The 19746-nt window shown below is 39.9% G+C and overlaps 3 protein-coding genes across 9 annotated transcripts; all 3 read right to left on the bottom strand.

The window, feature by feature from the left end:
* Positions 1-263: 263 nt before the first annotated feature.
* Positions 264-4447, bottom strand: snx10a (sorting nexin 10a). Of its 4 annotated transcripts, none has more exons than XM_073463423.1 (7): positions 4165-4447; positions 2835-2885; positions 2200-2286; positions 2001-2101; positions 1802-1900; positions 1420-1614; positions 264-794 (listed from the first exon to the last, which is right to left on the bottom strand). In XM_073463423.1, exons 2-7 carry the CDS (start codon positions 2865-2867, stop codon positions 686-688), a joined length of 624 nt encoding a protein of 207 aa, XP_073319524.1. In that variant the 5' UTR covers positions 2868-2885; positions 4165-4447; the 3' UTR covers positions 264-685. The 4 variants fall into 4 exon arrangements, with proteins under 4 accessions (XP_073319524.1, XP_073319526.1, XP_073319525.1 ...); XM_073463425.1 differs by having other exon boundaries at positions 2835-2882; XM_073463424.1 differs by having other exon boundaries at positions 4171-4447.
* Positions 4448-7964: 3517 nt separating this feature from the next.
* cbx3a (chromobox homolog 3a (HP1 gamma homolog, Drosophila)) lies at positions 7965-11235 on the bottom strand. Of its 4 annotated transcripts, none has more exons than XM_073463536.1 (5): positions 11108-11235; positions 10068-10221; positions 9722-9878; positions 8844-8938; positions 7965-8602 (listed from the first exon to the last, which is right to left on the bottom strand). In XM_073463536.1, exons 2-5 carry the CDS (start codon positions 10211-10213, stop codon positions 8476-8478), a joined length of 525 nt encoding a protein of 174 aa, XP_073319637.1. In that variant the 5' UTR covers positions 10214-10221; positions 11108-11235; the 3' UTR covers positions 7965-8475. The 4 variants fall into 4 exon arrangements, with proteins under 4 accessions (XP_073319637.1, XP_073319639.1, XP_073319638.1 ...); XM_073463538.1 differs by having other exon boundaries at positions 11149-11235; XM_073463537.1 differs by having other exon boundaries at positions 10966-11193.
* Positions 11236-13040: 1805 nt separating this feature from the next.
* Positions 13041-18482, bottom strand: nfe2l3 (nfe2 like bZIP transcription factor 3). The gene is made up of 5 exons (XM_073463515.1): positions 17593-18482; positions 15659-15739; positions 15119-15232; positions 14464-14941; positions 13041-14359 (listed from the first exon to the last, which is right to left on the bottom strand). Exons 1-5 carry the CDS (start codon positions 18106-18108, stop codon positions 13590-13592), a joined length of 1959 nt encoding a protein of 652 aa, XP_073319616.1. The 5' UTR covers positions 18109-18482; the 3' UTR covers positions 13041-13589.
* Between the last annotated feature and the right edge of the window lie 1264 nt (positions 18483-19746).

Below are 19746 nucleotides of genomic sequence, written 5' to 3'. Positions count from 1 at the left end.
AATGCATTACTGAGGACAACCCGACTGTACACTAATCAAGACATGTTAAAATGACATGTATCATCAGTATAACAAACAGGATTATGAAGTCTGAATCAACTTTATCACAGTTGTAGTGCGACAGCCCACTCCTGCTTTTACTCTGATAACGGTCCTATGATGTCTACACTCCCTCTACTGGGCTGTTACAACAGCTGCACTGAATTCATGTCAAAGTCAGATTAAAGAAAAGTGATGGCAAAATTCAATATGAAACTTTAAAAAAACAAGCCTTGTTTTCTTTCTTTAAAAAGGAAATTTATTCATTAACAAATCATAAAAGTATTCTCAAACATTTTTCTAAAATAAAACTGTCTACAAGTCAAAACACATCCCTTGCTAACCTTGGTACAGCTTCAGTGCAGATAAAAATATATACTTAGAAAATATTTAAGAATTCAAAATGATTTTTTTTTAAAACATGAGCATTTTTTTCAAGTGCAAACTAAATGAAATGACAAAGACATTGCTCCAAGAGAAAACTAAAACAATCATTAATAAAGCAACAAAATGTCAAAGAAAATAATGAAGTTCACAAGTAAAACAAAGCTTTTTTCTCTTTGGAAATTAACTATGAAAAGCAAGAGCTCCACAGAGTATCACTAACAGGTTGATGACCAAACAGAGGAGAAGGTGGTCTTGAGCATCAGGGCGTGGTGAGTGGAGTTTGGGATTCTGAAAGCTCTAAGAAGGGGAGCGGGCTCCCTCGCGATGAAGTGTCCACGCTAAGTCCAAAACTCAATGAAGAAGAGCAGCTGTGGGAGGAAAAGAGATGGAAGCGTCAAAGTCTCAATTTTAATATTTACAAAATAAATGAGGTAATACAAAATCAGAAAAAAACTATTTTTTCCATAACTGGATAAACAAGCTGTTCTCAGAGGAAAATAAGGTCCCCAGAACACTGTTTGAAGCTAGAAAAGGTGGCAGGGTCCGCCAAATATAAACAAAGTAAAACAGTATGAAACTGTGTTGTCCTTCAAGTTAAAAAAATAAAAATAAAAAACAGATTTCAAGTCAGTAATCTGTTGACCCCTAGTATATAGTATAAAGATACGTAAATATATGTATAATTCACTTTTGGTACTTAAATTAATATCAGATACTGTTCAGTGAAAACCTTGCTTCTCCAAATGCAAGGTTCTCACAGGACGGCAACATGACAAACATAAGATTTTACAAAATATGATGCATTGCTGAGGATTAACCGACCCAACAGTAAAAAGTAGTTAAGTTCAACCTCAAACATATAATGCACAACAAGTGGTTCTGCTTTTAATACCTTTACTAAAATCCCATTTTGAAGATAGGACTTTTACTTATAGTGGAGTATATTCACATTTCAGCCCTTTATAATGCAAACCAGTCCGTCCAAACTCGTACCTTTCCGAGTCGGAGTCACAGGAGCCTTTGTCCTCTAATCTGCTGATGTAACCGCTGCCAGAGCGCTGTATGGCTTCAGCCACTGTGTACCTGGTCTTACCAAGAGCACACCTTTCGATCTTTGTGATGCGAAGGTCTGACTGGAGGAACAGATGGAGTCGACTGTCCGATAACAACAAAGGTGCATGAAGAACACTAAAGAAGAAGGGAGACATTTAAAAACAGTTAAAATAACGTAGAACAAGGTCTCCTTCAAGTCAACCTGTGCTCCTGCTTTTAGCAGGTTAATTATTAAAGCCTTAGGGGTGTGAAGAGGGGGGTGTGGAAGGGGGCAACTAGGTGGCAATACTATAATTTGATCGCTGCTATTGCTTTAGCTCACATTTCTAAAAACTCCTGCAGGCCCTTCATCCTCTGTGAGAGCTGCTGTGTGTTCCTCAGACTGAAGAAGGGGTTCCAGGGCGGCAACTTGGGTAATTCTCTGGATAGAGACCAACAAAGAAAAATGCACTCTGAAAACATATTAAAGCTTTATCAAAATCAATGGAAATGTATGATATGAATCTGGGGTATGAACATACAAGATGAGGGCATTCTGTTCCAGGCAGTGACGCAGCCAAACAAACTCACTGTAACGCCGCCTTACACAGGAAGTCTTCCTTCGAAAACACATACTGTTCGTCTATGAAGAGAAATCATTTCAATACATTTATCACATAGAATTCAAGACAAAGGTGACCCAGAAGAAAAAAAAAAAAAAATCAGAGCCGTTACACTTACGTGTAAACAGATTTCATAGTCGATGTGTGTGTGCCAGAGGTCATCTTTAACGACCCGAGGATCGCGAACGCAAATGCTGATAAACTCCTACAAAATTCAAAACAGAGAAAAAGATAAAGATGCCAGCGTAAGTTTTAAATGAAAACAACAAGATACGTTTCAACAAATCCATTTTCACTTTGGCCTTAATTTAGGGACATTAAAAGGTGCAATATATAAAGAATGTTAGAACAAATGAATGAATGAATGAATGTTAAAAACATTAGGAAAAAAAATTGTTTACAGAATGTGAAAAAACGACAGTTTTGACTTTAAGCCATTCATGTCTTGTGTTGCAGCGATATCTACTGAAGTTAGCATGCTAACCAGCTAGTGATGTAAACACCAAGACCTTCCCGGTGCTGCAAACTCCCAGTCCAGACTGCTAGCTGCACGGCTAACTAAGCTAACTGGCTAACTGCAGCTACAGTAATTGGCAGTTAGCAGTTAATCTGGTGATATGCTGCCCCCTATTTGTTTCGAGCACAAATTTGACAGGTGGCTAATTCTTACATATTGCACCTTTAAACATCAAACCAGTTGCAACTGTACAAACACAAGACAAACGGGAAGTGTGATAAAGCATGATCACTTACATTTTTTGAGAGATTGTCCAGCATACTGTCCATAGTGGGCACAAACACCTGCTAGAGAGAGACAGGAACATTACAAGTGATCTGTTTAAACTTGGAAATATCTTATTTTAGCACAAAATAAGAGTTGATTTGAACTACAGAGTAAATGAGCATTGCATTACATTTTCATGAAGGAAAAGTAAAATACAAAGGCACAGTAATGACCAATCCAGCAACCAAAGTCCATTGTTTGCAAAGCTTGATCTGTTTTGTAAGCACAGACCTGGCAGGCAGATTTAGATTTTTAGGACTCAAAGTTGCACATATTTGGAGCTGATGTAGTGTACAGGGGAACAAAGGGCGAGAAAGTAGGATTTAGATCGAGAGGGAATATCCTGACCCTAAACACCTTAATATGGATTTACATACACACACCAAAACACCATTGAAAACGATATGAAAGCCTTTTCTGGCAGAAATACAGCCTAGCCAGCTCTTTGCCCATTCACTGAACAACCACAGCTATTATGATCCAAGTAAGCCATTAAGATGCAACACTCGCTGCTCAGATCAATGATCAAATGTGGCATGCAACTTTTCCTACATTAGTTTTCCCTCACATGATAGGCATTTCTAAAGGCTTCAGCAACGTGCTGGATCATCTGCCCCCTGACACCTCAGTGATACACACGTCATTTACAAGCAGCATGATCAAGCAGGACTAATCAATTCAGTTCAAAAACAATGTTTGACTCTGAATTGTACGACATTGACCTTCTGCAAACATCACATGAAATCCACATCAAGACCTATTTGGATATACTTAGTGATAAGACGCCATACAGACTTCACATTCCTGATGACATGACAGTTTATTGTTGATGGTAGCAGTGCTGTACAATCATTTAACAGGCCAAAGGCTGCACACAATCTCCTCTGGTCAACAAGATGATGCAAGTTAAATCTCAATGAATGTGGCAACTTACACTTTTTTCTGTCCATGATAGGATACACAATACAATCACGTTACTTTCAACTGCATTTACGCGCAATTAGTGCACAAAATCACCAATTTACACTCCAAAAATGTCCTCCTGGCTGCAGGATCATAGGGCATTAACATCTGGTACACCCCACTTAAAAGTATTACAACTTAACAGTCATTGGCAAACTACCTTTCCTTTTAAAATCAATAAAGAATAATAAAAAAAATATATCTAAAATAAATAAACTTAGGATACCTGTCCAACTAACTGTTACAGTAATGAAGTACCTCAGTTTCTGATGCCTTTGGGAGGAAAAAATAAAATAAAATTCTGCAACAACAAAAACATATATATTTTAATCCTACCTTTACCTTCTGTACTTCCCGAGCAGTAATCCGCTGTTTGTGAACAACAACAACAGGAGCAGCTCAGTGCTATGTTTGAGGCTCAGTCCTGCCTGGACTGAACTGAACTGCTGCTAATACTCAGTGTGTTATGACCTCAGCCTGCGTTGCTGGCTCACGACTGTTCTGCCCCGAGAAGGCCACAAGGGTTTAAAATATACACATAAAAAAAAAAAAACAAAGTCGTTAAAAATAAAGTTAAGCTGTTTAACCTAGCCCGACCAGACGATGTGAGAAACGTGTCCTCAAGGCGCAGCTGTCTCTAATTGACTGGGAGGGGTCCGTTTAACTGGTATCACCTGGTGGGAGGAGGGGAGCTGATGGGGGTGGAGTGGGAAGTAACATGGACGATATTAGGCTGACAACATCATTCATACGCTTAGTATTGATTGCTAATGACTGGAGATAACATATTACAGCCATCAATATTTCTGATGATTATATCAATTAGGCGTTTGTTTTTAAAGATATTTTTTGTACATGGCTAATTTAGATGCCATAGCCAAATCTATGAATACAAATGTTTGAAATTAGCCTTTGAGTAATTTTTATTTACTTGCTATTAGTAAGTGGAAAAAAAGGGAAATGTCTCTATTGTTCAATCCAAATGAATATGTGTACATGCAGAAAAAATATAGTTTCCTTTATTAATTAAAAATAAAATCAAGTATCAAGGTCAATATCCAACCTACACCTTTCACTTTTGAGGAGTCTTTAAAGAAGTCTGTGTCATTTTTTTCTGGGAATTTGGGAGTTTTTTGATACCAATCTCAGAGTTGACTAAAGTAGTCTTTTAAGGCTCCACAGTTGTATTATGGGCAGTGTGGAAAAGTCATTTTTGGACTGGAAATTTATAAAGTTGAATCCCAAAGCACATTTTTCTCCCTAACACAGTATGTAACAGGCTGCATTTTAACCCTATTTCCTCCCTTTTCAATCCTCCATCAAGTGATGCCAACAATAATGATCATTATTCACATATGACCATGTGAGAAGACATTTCACATAAGCAGGAGTCACAGTCATGACAACTCCTTGCTTTACCCGTGACCAATACTGTCAGCATGTAATGTGTAAGAACAGAGTGTAGCTGAGTTCATCCACAATAGCAACTGTAAGAAAAGAGTACAGCTGCTGAACGTCCCTGTCATGCAGTTTGAATTACACTCAAGCCTATCATCACTGCATTATGATTCATTTAAACCAACACTCAGGACTTTAACAGTTTCACTCTCAGTTCAGCATCAGATATAACATCTACATTGGTCTACTTTTGGTATCGGTCACTTTTACTTCGCACCAAGTCTGATGCCAGCAATGATGCTCTCCTGACACGGAACAATCTCAGTAAATTACCAGGCTGGCAAGAATAATATCACCGCTTGAAGAACAAAATCAAAGCGTTCTTACCAAAGTCCTCAGAAGTTTATTCCAAAATGCTTTCCAGCCCAGGAGTGGAGGTTTACAACTCGTGGGACGTAGCCTTAAATGAAGATTCAACTACCTTAAGTAAAAGTGTCTGGTAAGATCTGCTCATTTGCATTGAGAGGTCTTCTTATCTCTGTTCTACTCAGTGATCTGTTCAGTGGCTGCGATTCACTTTCAAGGAGTCATGAAAACAGCTTTCTTGTGTCTTGAACTCTCTGGATAATCTAATTCTATGGTTATGACCAATGAGTGCGATTCAAAAAGTGCTGAGGAAGAAAATGCAGATTTCAGAAAGCTGCACCATGATCTGGGCTATAGACAAACATCATGTGTATAGCACATGATGTTTGTCTACAAGTGATAACTATGAGGCACTGATTAGAAGTTTGACTTAATCAAGAAATTCCAGATTTACGATGCCCCATAAAATGTGAGAATAAATGCAGAGAAATGCACTTGCAGGTCGGCTTTCATGTGGTGAGTCATGATTGTTTCCTTGTAGGATTCATTTTTAGTAGGTGTTTAATGCAGGAAGAATTTAATAGCCTTCTTCAGCTTTTTCTCAATCAAGATTTTTGGCACTAAATATAATGAGATATTCAAAAAAAGGGGGTTAAGCTATCGATTTGGTAGAGGCCACTTTGGTTGGAGTGTGTCGCCATAGAAACATCATCAGCACTAATGCACAAAGGTCCAAAGTCCAATGCCATAATGCCAGTCATGAGACTGTTGCTCACTGCTGCTGGGGCAGCCATGCCATCTGGCAACATGGCCTGAGAGAGACCCATCACTGCTCAGCTGTTTGTTACATTAGAGGACTACAGATACAAACATCTATCTGGAAGGCCTGGCTCAGGTTGTCTTCTCAATGGCAGCACACTAAAATAAGAAGAAGACCTAGAGAGAAACTAAAAAAAGAATCCAAGTAAATTAGAAAACTAAACAATAAAATTAAAAGAACCATGAGTAAACCAAGGAAATATCTGTTGAAAAGATTAATAGAGAGGTACTACTGGGCAGTACTTATGATATTAGAGGCTGTCACCACCGACTGGCAGGAGTGGAAATGATTTATGAGAGATATAGACTGGAGTCATTGTGACTGACTTGAGTCGAATCGAGTCGTGTTTTGATGACTTGACAGAAAATAACTGACTTGACACTCAACTTTGACCTGCATGTTAAAGACTCCTGACTTGACTTAACTTGAGACATGATGACTCGAATGACTCTCTGGGTTCAGCTTGTTTGAATATTAAATTTATCTCCATGGATGGTTATACAAGTTGGTAGACAGGAACAAGAGATCCGAACACAGGTGCAGGTATTCCACCAACCGGAAGACACTCACACTTTTTGAACAGGTTTGATGAAATTGGACAATAATAAAATTCTTAGACAGGTACTAATACCTTGTCTTTTCTCTTTATAAAGACTGGATACTACAGGTAAGACTGGGGTAACTAGCCTTAGCTAAGGACTCGACTCGACTTGACATAAACTGTGATTTGATTTGACTTGACTTGCACATGAAAAAAATGACTTGAGACCTGCTACAGTCTTGGCCCAAATGCCTTTAGTCACATCTGTGATTTACTCCAGTAAAAGTAGAGATACCTCAATGGAAAGATATTCTGCCACAAAATACAATCATTCAAGTCAAAAGGGACTTGGTCTGATTAAACTATTTTGTAATGTAAATGGAAGTATAAAGGGCTTGTTGCCTCAAAAAGTACTCAACATAGATAGATACTTGCTACATATGCAGACTCCAGTGAGCCACCATAATATGTTCCCTTGTGTGCTGATTGCAGTGTTCATATGGTGTCTGGGCCATTGAGTTCTCACCAAAGTGACCATCATTGAACATGCTTTGGCTCTTAAATACTGAAACAGTATTGTGTAAGATCATAGACCTCCTGACATTTCATGTGCAGAAAATGACAAAAGAAAAACACTCAATATTAGAGATCATTTAGCCAGAAATTACTTGGGAGCCACCTGAAAAAAGCTGTCAATACTAATCGAAGAGGGAATTTCATCCTCACAAGCTTCCTTTGATTGCATTGATTCAAATTTGGGGATATGGACAGTACAAGAATTCTCCCAAAATAAATGGTTTAACCTTGAACTCTGTCCAGGAAACATACAATGAGAACATTCATTTGGGGATCCAAATCATAAAACAAAGCTACAACACCATTAACAAAATGCTCCAATTGATCAACAACAACAAAAAAAACCTAGATGAAATATTACAGTCAAGTCTGCTTATGCACTTTACTTTGTATGTTTCTATGATGTGTTAAGAATTTGCAAAGAAAACAGTGGAATTCGGTCACATAAAACCTTTATTAGAACTTCAAATAATATTTACAGGCCGAGTATACAAAATGCACTCTTGGAACAAAACATTAGTACTAGTGTGAAAAAGACAAAAATCAGCATCTTCATCATGAGAATGAATGGTAATACAAGAGGTGATCAACAGCTGAACGGACCAAAGTAGAAATTTAGAACTTACAAAATTTGACCAGGTATGAATACGGGTGGTGTTGGCTTCTATCAAAGAGTATTGTTTCTAGACTGCAAACATCACATAAACAAGTAATATGATAACGGAAGACTTCATTATACATCACAAGAACATCACCTGCTCTCTTGCAATCAGTTCAGCTAATATGTACAACAACAACATAGCTCTCCTTGACTGCCAAACAGGGTTGAAACACCTCTGAAAATAACTAAGATAGCTAAAACTAGAAGGCAAGCAAGAGGAGAGAATTCAGTCCTGAGGAAAAGGGCATAGGCGGTGCAAGGGACTGCAGGGACCAGAGGGAAGCATTACTGAGCTTCATCCTCTGGACAGGAATGCCATGTCAGTCTCTCCTCATAGAAAGAAATGACCACCTGAGGGCAGCGGGTGTTGGCTTCACGGGCAGGGACCAAATCTGCTTCATCTGAGTCTTTCCTAAAGAAAGAAAACAAAGTGGGAGAAACATTATAGCACGACACATCCATTCACTTTACAGCAGAGGTCACTTTATCTGAAGGGAAATTCTGTTACATTTTAATTATCTCTGAGAGATACATCAAAGGAGACCATCATCAAAAGTATTAAAAGACTTAATAGGAATATTAAATGTTTGAAGAGCAGATGAATCACAGTTTGTGCCGCCGAGGAAGAGAGCATCATTTCCCTCTGTACTCACCACTTCATCAAGAACATCAACTCCCCACTACTGTCTGTCGCACCAATGATCCGCTCTGGGTCCAGGTTCCTAGCAAAGCCACGTGGTTTCTCAGCCTAAATAATGACAACAGAACACGTGAGCTTATGCAAGAAACTAGGACAGCGATTCATCCATTTTTTTCCCAAATGACGTACAGCAACTTTGAGTCTGAAGCTCTAGTGATCTAAGGCTCACTCCAGGATAGGTTCAGTAGCTGCAGCATTTTAAAAAACAGCTGTTTTCAGATACATCTTAATACATATCACATAACAACGGTGTTCTAAAACTAGATGTGAAGCCTGAACAACTAGGTAAAGTTTACATGTGACATTTTACCAGGGCTGTAAGTCACAGATTTCGGAATGATACGGTGTATCAATTTTATGGACAATTATGCTGATATCACAAAGTCTGACTCAATACGATTTAGATTTAATGAGGAAAAGAGAACCACTTCACTTTAAGTGCCACATTTCTCATGCATATTTCTGTCCAGAGTATGCAGTAGCTCAAGTCAATCAACGGCACTGTAAGGCCTTACGTCTTTGCAAATTAATTATGAAATGGCAGCTGTAGTGCTCATTGCCCTTTACTGTTGTTCAGTTTTTGTTTCTTGAGTATTTTATCTTGTAACAGCATCGTCTGTTGACTCATCTTTTCTCCAAAATATTTCCACACTGCCGATTTATTCCCCTAAGCGGAGTAAATATACTTGTGTTATTCTTGGCTGCTTGCCATAAGCCTGATGCTAGCACTGTTATACCCCTACATGATTCAATTTTTCTGTTTTTAAAAATAAAAATCATTTGTCAAGTAAAATGGTGATTAGAGAGACATGCAAAATGCTGTTAACTTACCACATCCTTCTTTTTGGCTTCTGTCTCTGGCTCATCTGTTGAGGCCTTCCTCTTAACGGGAGCCGGCTTCTCCTTAACGTTCTTCTGTGCTTCCAAAAACCCTGAAATCAGCTCTGGACAGTCCAGGTTCTCCTCTGGCTCCCAGGTATTGTCAGCACTACGTGAGCAGGAGGAGGGGTCAGCATTTACATCTCAGAACACCCGTCCCCAACACAGATTTCCATTGGTACAGGTGAAACAATACAGTTTAAAATCTCTAGCTTGTATTCATGCAAAAGACAAAAGCATTGCACAACCCCATACCAGGGAAGCACTTCCAGCTCAGCGGGTGTCCCAGGCAACTCACTCTGTAAATCCTTTCCATTTCAGGTAGAATTCTACTTTCCCATTGACAATACGCTGGTCGAGTACTTTTTCCACAACAAATTCCTCAGGTTCCTCCTGTGTCTCCGGTGTATCCTTCTTACCCTTGGTATTCTGCTTCTTGCCCATGTTGTGCACTAAAAACGGGAATGAGAGAGTGTGTGAGAACTTTAACAGGTTTTCTCAATGCCACCCCAGTGTTTCAAATGAATAAGTTGTACATTAAGCAGCTTCTCTCATACAATATTAAGTTAATAGGAATAACACCAGACCAAGACCCCCCAAAACAGGCACAAATTAGGGGGGCCGTTAGCAAACACATTGTGCAGGCTGATGTTATGCTAAATACGCGGTAAAGTACACGAACATGGCACCGCGTACAAATCAATGTTAATATTGTGAAGCTAAGTTGCAGACAAACTTAGCTAACGTTGCGATTTATGCAAATTGGCATTTAAAAATTGCCAAATCACGACATGGCGTTATGTAGGTTAGCCATCGTGCTAACTCTAGCTGGTATTATTTCAGGCCTAGTAGGCGGTAACGTTAGAGCAAATTCCCCTGACTTTACTGTGCCACATGCATTGCAATTTTGATAAAGCTGCTTAATGTGAAGAAGCAACCTAAAGTATAGCTCAATGATCTTACATTAGCAATTTGAATAAGCAAATTAAGGTTAAAGCCAGGCTCTTTAAGATAAAGACACACAATCCTGAGACACTTCTACTTTTAGCTAGCCGATGTTAACTTAGACAACACATAGAAGTACACAGTACGATATGTTAGCTTACACTGACATTGTGTGCATGTAAACAGAGTTAAATAGCATACTTAGCCTACTGTTTGGAGTAACGTTAACGTTATAGCGTAGGTTAGCTCACTCTTTCTCGGCAAACTGCTCCCTGCTTCAAGGTCCAACTTGTAAAACAAAGCTACCGTTAGCTTGCTTGGGTCAAGCTACTGTGTTTACGATAGGTGTTGCATGATGCAACGTGTAAAATAAAATTATTTCCGCATACGCACCCTAAAAAACAACAGGAATTGCTTCGGTGATTGCTCCTTACCACGCGGTCAGCCTTTGCTTTATCTCTTTTATGCAGCACTGACTGCAGGTTAGGTAGGCGGCAAAAGTGGGTCTTCTACGGTAGCCTGGAAGGAGAACGCGCTTCGCTCGAGAACCTGGTCAAACCAAAAAGACCCGCCCACTTCTGCCTCTGGTTGGTTGCCTACGTTGGTTGGGGTGGCCACGTTTAGGCATGAGAGATTGGGATTGGGTGAAACCACCAGGATAAGCCAATCAGAGGTAGAATAGGGCGAACCCAACAAGAGATGGCCAATCAGAGGGTAGACAAGGGCGGGTCTTAGTAAGTAAGGCAATGGATTTATAATTTCCACATATCTGAATTTAAATAAACATTTTTCCAGAAGAGGTTTGTCGATTTTTAAAACGAATCCTATTCAAGTCGACCTCAACTATAAACATGTTAAATTTGGAGTTATTTTACCGTGTTTTTAAAATACAGATAAATATCAGTAAAATCAGGTGAAATTACTGCATAGCAATAATTATATCATGTGAACTGTCATGAAAACAAATCATTAAGAGATTTGCTTAAATTTCCACTGGGATCCTGTTAAAGGTGACCTCGACTATGACCATGTGACATTTGGAGTCATTTTAATTGTTTTGTTATTTTAAGTAATCCGTCCTTCAAATGCTTTGGTACGAAATACGCGATCAAGGCAGCACATCTTATATCTACTGAGTGTTCTGACTACATCATTTTTTTTCATCATATGTCCCTGTAAGTGTGGTTTGTAAATAAAGGGCATTCTGACATCAAAAAGTATGACTTAGCTTGAGGAAGACTTGTCCTCTGATGATTATATGCTTGTTATTCAAAAACATGCAGCTAACATTGGCACAAGAATGAGACAGTTTGTTTATCTTTTCTTTTTTTTTTTTTTAAATCAGAAAAAACAAGGTCTGCAAGAGCATTTCAAATTCCCTAAGCAAAATCATACTATCAACATTCAACAATCACCATGCAATCAAAAACATTTGCCCCAAGCAACAAAGAAAAACAGTCGGAAGTTTATACAAACAAATACGTAAACTCTCGGTCAAAGCAGGAAATTAAATACAAATTTGTGAAGGAAAGGGGGAAAAAAAACATGAGTCACACTATTAACTATATGCACCTTTCTCCATTTAATCACTCACTCACTCATTTGACTGTATAAAGAGTTGTGCCAGTGAATAAGATGGCAACTTATACTAAGAACTTAAATTTAACTCGGATAATCTCATACATATAAAAAGCAACATCCAAAACAACATTCAATCCTATTAAATAGAGTTGGTGATTGTATTATAATTCCTTAATGGGATGGCCCATTCAGGGCCACTTTAATAATGAACAATTTGTTGTTAATGAGTGCACTTCAATTCCCCTAAAAGGGTTTTTTTTTTTTCATTTAGCCAAAATCTAAAACGTAAACTACAGCTGAGGTAGAATATAATCTTGCCAAATCTCTGAAGTAACTGAAATCAAAGGATTAAGCAAATTTCTGCTTAAAACAAATGATTCAATAATAATTTAAAACATAAAATGGTCGCCTCTTAAAATGTTTTTGTCAAGATAATGTGCCTCTGTGGATTGTGTACACACACATAAAATCCAAAACACCTATCCAATGCAAATTAAGGCCTTGTCAGTTTAATCATTGGTATATTGTATGTCATCAAGACACGAGGAATACAACAAAATCTTTACTTATTTTACATTTCAGTTCAAAATTCTAGTGAGGACTTCATGCCCTCAAATATCTTACACAAATCTGTAAACTTTAGATAGTTAATGTCCCAATATTCTTACCACTTTGAGATAAACTTAGCATTATGAAAAAAAGATACTGCTTTGAGACCTTGATGGTCTCATGATGCATATAAGAGTTTCAGGAACCTCAGAAACTTTAATAAATACAATGTTTAACCTCCTTATACTGAGTAGTTATACATTGAGAGGCAAGATTACATGGAAACAAACAAACAGAATCCTCCTCCTAGATTTCTATCCAGTAACTGTCACAATGTTGAATTTTAGACATGTCTGGCTGTCTGCACTTGTCTGTAAAAACAGTAAGACTCAATGACTTAAATGTTAACAGGCACAAAGAGAGACTGGTGGCATCTCCTGCAGTGTAGCTGTTGCCTTGAACTGCTCCTGATGCCTTGTCCATCTTCAAAAAGCAAATGTCCAGTGTGTAAGCTACATTTTTCCCATGAGAGAATTTATTTACAGATAACTTTTTTAATGTTCTGAGTTTCTTTTCTTTCCTTTTTTTTTTCTTTTTTGCAGCTTTTGTCGATTTAGGCTCCCAACAGCGGTGAATCCACACACACTTTTACAAAAAGAGGAGATCCCAAAACCAGAGTCAGGCAAGTCAAGTTCAGAAAATATCCAAAAACCTAAAAGCTCAAGTCTCAGCTTGAAATACTGAATCATTGCTTTTTCTCCTTCTTTCTCTTGTCTGTTTTGTTGCGAGCTGATGTGGAGACAGCTGGCCGTCTTACAGGCTGAACTACAACCCTCCCGTTTGCCCCGCACTGCAGGGTAAATCTTTCCGGGTTTAGGGGCTGTCCTGAATCATCCCTCAGCCTGGACAGGACGTCTCTGGTCAGCTGTTTAATCTGCTGGCCCACAGCACCCATTGTCTTGGCTGTAAGCTGTTTCTCCCTCAGTAGCCTGTCTCTCTGAGCACGCAACCTTTCCACCTCCTCCTGGAGTCCTGTGATGGCGTCAAGTTTGCGTTTCCGGCAGTTTTGCGCTGCCAGTTTGTTCTTCCCCCGCCTGCGGATGTCCCTCAGGAGAGTCACCTGTTCGGGGGAGAAACCATGACCTTCAAGGACCTCCAGGAACTCCTCCACAGGCATGTTGACAATCTGCAGGACAGAGAATGGGATGTACATGGCACGAGCACGCATCTCATCACGACTCATGTCCCTCTGGTCAAACCTTGACCCTTCATCATCGCTCAGAGGCTCCTCTTTGATACCTTTGTGGGGGAGTGTTACAGATGGCGGGTCCAAGAAAGCAGGAGATGAGTAGCTGTGGTCATGCCACACACTTTCACTCTGATCAATGTGTGACCACGTTGTGTGGTCCATGATGCCTTTCGAGGGGAGCGAATCCACTTCACTGCTGTAGCCTGTAGCTCCACACTCATCCTCACAGTATGAACTGGATGATGATGACGACATCTCGGATGAGCCTGGATGAGTGAGGAGTTAATTGTATTAGTATGTATAACAAAGAGTTTCCTGTCTGTACGTACTTTAATACTTAGTACTAGTATTTGTAGAGATTTGAACCAACCTGGGGAGACTGGACCTCCAGAGCTGCTCTCCAATGACAGGCCGGAGTCAGAGTCCAAATCCTCAAGGACCTGTGGGTCTATGCTGTCCAGACAGCCCATCAGCTGGGTATCCATAGTGTCCAGGCCTTCCAAACCGAGCTGATTGATCTGGTCAAACACTGCCTCATCCAGACAGCCACCCAGCGCATTATGCTGCAACACATTTCCAGTTAAATTACATACTGAAGCAAAGGGGAGAGCAGCCAGGCCCACTGCCATCCCTGGTGATGCATCCGAGTGTGAGGAGCCTGTGGATTCGAGTCGGAAGAGGGTTCTTTGTTGTTGGGTGACTGGCCTGGACCCAACTCCTTCAGACGTCACACCAAACGATCCAGGACCGGTTACCATAGCATCATGCAAACTGACATCCTGGCTGATGGCGGTGGTGATGTCTGTGTCGAGGTCTGACAGACGCTCAGTGACAAGGGAGTCCAACTCCTACACAAGACACACATTTGAATTTTAGCCTTTGCAATTTTGAAAAATGCTCACACATGTACATCACTATTGAAACATCTTAATGGTTCCTAGCTTGTACATCTAAATTTGCAAACTGATATTGAGCCTTGTGTAAAATTAATTTTCAGGTGTCTTTAATGCGAGCAGACAACTTACCTCAAGGTCAGTAACAGACAGAGAAAGTAAATTGTTCCAATTCTGGTCAATGTCAATGGTAGGAGCATGGTGGTCTGCTGGATCAGAGAGTGCAGTGATGTCTTCAAGCAGACTCTGAAATGGGAAGAAAAAAAAAAATACTTAGAATACAGCACCACAAGTGGTGTGTTTTGTTGCCAAACCGATGTCTCCAATGTGAATTAAAGTATTTGTTTCCCTGTGAGACATTCAGTAATTATTGTGCTTCAACATCCCTAATCTTACACAGTGTCACCAAAACAGCACTGTCATCAGAATGGTGCAATTTGAGTGATGAAGTCATGTGAGAACATGATTTTATGGTTAAGCGAAAGTACAAAGCAATTTTCAACTGACAGTTAGTTTTATGCAAGTTTATACACGTTTTGAAAGACTGAGAAATGCTGTAATGTGTATTCTTAAAAGAAAAACCAGTATAGTTTCTTTTCAGAATAATTCAGATATTGTTGACACTGATAATAAACCGTATAAAGTGACAAATGAAGGCAACTTGTGACAAACCTCTTGCTCCAGTGTGGAACTGTGAGCCAGCTGAGTGAGTGGGGCAGGTTCTTCTTCCTCTTTAACTTTAGCTTCATCCTCCTGGTCAGGCGAAGAAGGGCAGACGGAGAGCAAGGAAAGATAGGATTGGGGAATGATGGGTGTCAGAGGATTTAAGATAGAGAAGGGAAAAAACAGTTAATTTGTTGCTGACATCCAAAGAGCTAAAAGAAAGTTGCATTTCTGGTTTGGTGATCCCAATCCAGCCAATCGCAAATAAATAGATATCATCAGAAAGGATTATTGGTCTGTTCTGACAGAGAAAACATTTGTTTTAATAACAATTGTTGTAACTCTAGAGACCAGCTGAACAGACGGCATCTAAGCCGAGCTTCTGTCGTAGTCCTGCCAACTGTAGTCAAGGGCTTCTGTGTAGCATTAGAAATGTGTGAGCTGGTGTTTTTGTGTATGACAGCAGGGCTTAGGATATTTTGATATACTAACAGTTGAGCTAATTAATTTCAGGATTACCTAACTCTTTTTATGTGTTGTAAGACACGCCTGATACAGCAAGTACCACATTCCATGTAGGCCACCAGGTTTCTTACACACATGGCTAAAAATTATCTGCCATACTCAAGTGATTGAAGGGGGGTGGATTCACACCTGTTCCAAAAAGAGGACTGCTCAGTTATTCATTTAAGCTAGAGGCAAAAATATGACAAAGTGTGCTCTACACCAGCCTAGGCTCTGTCTGAGCATGTCGACTTCTACTGGAGGAGCTTTTCCAGCTTCAAATGGTACATAGTTATTGATCTAGTCTTGTCCTTTGACAAACTGTGTCTCCACAAACCACAAAATCTTGCCCTAGAAGCAGTTAAGCTTTTACTTATTTTACAAAAGAGAGGGCGAAGAATAAAAGATGTGTCAACATCACATTATCCATGTGAACAAGAACCCTGGGAGGGGGCAGTGTTCAAGTATGGACCACCGCTTTTGTGTAAGCAAACAGGGTGTGGGTCTAAGCCTCACTTCTCCACCTCTCAAAGCCCACAGCTGGCGGTTGCATCTGAAGAAAGGGGATATAGTTACACAAATGGCGACATCAACTGCCCCCAGGACATAACATGCACCAAGCAGCTGTTTCCACCCTCAGCTAGAAGAACTGGATCACTGGGAGGATTAAATATAAAAGGTCTGGGTGTGATTAAAGTCTAATATAATGGTAGTCACATATTACAGAAGGAGGCCACACCATGAAATATGAAACAACGCATACTTCCAATCAGTGATTTTAGACAAGAACAACCGAGTGAACCGCTTGTCAAAAAGTCAAACAGCTGCATGGTCCCCCAATAAACTGGTCTTATTTGTGAAGTTAATTCTATTGTCCTGACAAGAGATGGCTTAATGTGACATGGTGACAGGTGCAGCTGACTGGTGAATACTTGTGATTCTGTACATCAACCACACTTCTCATTAACTGGAGATATTGAGGACTTACTTATTTATAGCCAAACCAGTGAGGCCTTTAAACTGAGTTACCAAATACATAATAAATGCCAGTCCCCTTATCTAGCTAGGCTATGATTGAATTGCAACTGTGGCCCAGGAGTGGTGGAGCCAGTCAGAGTGAAAGTGAATGCACATTTAAAGTTCTGCCAACAGGTTATCACATTTTGTTATCTTGTTTACAGGTGCACCAGGAAATGCTGCAAAATAATAAGTTACTTGTTGGATGACATCCATCCTTACATAACATGGGTTCATGCTGCTAGTTAGCTAGTGATAGCATTAGCATTTCTGATAAGCAATGAGGAAGTTTTAGCTCTAGTTCATCACCTCAGTTATTTATTGAGTACTTTTAGTACTTTAGCTGGCCAGCCAAGCTTAATGGTCAAATAAATTAACTAGCAGCACAGTCCGTTTAACTTTGTGTTACATCACACACTTGCCTCTTTAAGAAACCCGCAGGCTCCAGCGGTGCAAGGCCCTTGTCCGAGTTCAGGGGTTGTTTGGCACACTTCTTGGCCACTGTCAGGCAGGTGTTCACTGTCATCTCTGGCTTCGTCCCCGTGGCCTTCTAACCCCGGGTTGGTGTCAGTGTTGTTGCTGGTTGAAGGCCCATCTTCAGCCTTGTCAGTTGCAGACACCTGGTGCACCAGCCATGCGTTCAACTGTGTGGGGAACCGCGGGGAGCCGAGGGTCCTGACTTCGTCTAGTAGCCGTCGACTTGCAAAGAAATAGTCCAACTCGGGACATTTTGGGTGCACACTGTATCCGTCAAGAGTGTCTCTCAAATTATGAAAGGGTGTCTGGGTGTAGGCTGAGCTAGGACCCAAGTTAATCTCTATCAGAGGCGAATAGTAGCCGCTTAAGTAGCTGTCGATATCCACACGAACTCCAATCAAACTGAGTAAGATTGTTAACTGAATCAGGCCTTCTGTGAAGTATTTTTTCGCGATTTGCATTTTCTAAATACTTTCAGAGCAATAGATAATTGTGAAATCCTGACCAAACAGTTCCTCTTTCCCCACTGGACAAAGGGAAAAAGCTAACAAAAGAGCACGCCTTCCCCTGTCAGACAAAGAGGTCCGCCTGTACCGGCGAAATCGTTAGATAGCTATGCTAGCTGTTAGCAGTTAGCTATCAGCTTTAATTACCGGTTAACGTTAACCTCTTGGCGCAAACATAGCGGAAACGTTTTTCTTCAGTTCCTTATAGCGGAGAAATCATTCGTCTGCGACACCTGGCTTTCAAAACCTTCCGCAAGTTGCTAATCAAACAGAAAATGAAACATCTGAATGGCTAAATGCTGTCACCGGAGAGTGCTGCTACTGGGGAAACTTCGTTTCAGGATTTGCATGGCTCATGCAGATTGGACCAAACCGCCCACCGCAACAGAATCTGATTGGACAACACGAATGTCTGTTCTTATTTTGACCAATGAGAGAAAGGGACTGTTGTTGACTACTGCCGGCCCCCACCCTGATTTATAACTCAACATGTTATCTACAGGAATAATATCAGACATCATGCTGATATCACTTCAGATATGTATATCATTCAATCTTCGTTGTAGTTTTCATTTTAATCTTTCAACAGCTCATTGATCCCGAAGGGATTTCTCAGCAGCATGGTTAGGTTGCAGTTCCGGGACAGTTTGTGCTACTGACCTGCATTCGTCCCATGTTTGTCCTGCTGGTAAGTGGCTGAATTACAGTTTGAACTTGTTCAGGCATACAGCAGGCTGCTGCATGTCTAATCCCCTATCAAAGAGAAACACCAACAGGGGACGCCTGGTGTCAACACAACACCTTACCCACTGGACACAGATAACAAATCAGTTCATACTTTATTCATAATCTTAATAAAAATGCATTCATCCCAGTAGGCTGCTGCAATCCATTTAAGTACATAGGTACTTTCCAGATTAAAAATCTCTTTCAGAACATGTCAGTTTATGGATACGATGTGTTGTTAAACTACCCAACTACATTATAAAATAGTTATAGTTATAGCGTAATAGAGTTAAAATGCTGCTTGCAGCATCAGTAATAATATATTCCATCATAATATAACAATCGAAACTGTGTTATTCTGCTTAATGGGATACTTTTAGTCAATATTTCAGATAAGATTTCTCCACTTTTATGTAAAATATTGAATGCATTATTTTTAATGGTAATAGAGCACATTTACACTGTGCTTTAGAAAAGGCTCAAATACTTTGATAAATACAGCACTGTTCATGATAAGACAGAAATTGCAGAATGGGTCTAAGATAGCTCATACCTTGAGACTGAACACAATATTATCACAAAAATAAATGTTATTTAACATGAACTGAAACACTAGTCCCTCTCAGATGAAAATGTGATATTATATAACTCCTCACTATTCACATTGCTCGTACTGTGCATGCTGTACAAGATGAAGCCCCTTGAAACTTTTTGACGTTGTCCCCTCTGGCTGAATAAGACTGATAACCTATAGAAACTGTATATAGGCTCCTGCATATATGAGCATGTACTGCAACTGAGACACAAATGGAAAAGATAAAAGGAATGAGAGCTCTCTGGGTTATGTCTGTGCCCTGTTTCTTTTTC

This window comes from Pagrus major, chromosome 3, assembly GCF_040436345.1.
Source record: "Pagrus major chromosome 3, Pma_NU_1.0".
Classification (NCBI taxonomy): domain Eukaryota; kingdom Metazoa; phylum Chordata; class Actinopteri; order Spariformes; family Sparidae; genus Pagrus; species Pagrus major.
This window is presented reverse-complemented; position numbering and strand designations above follow the sequence as displayed.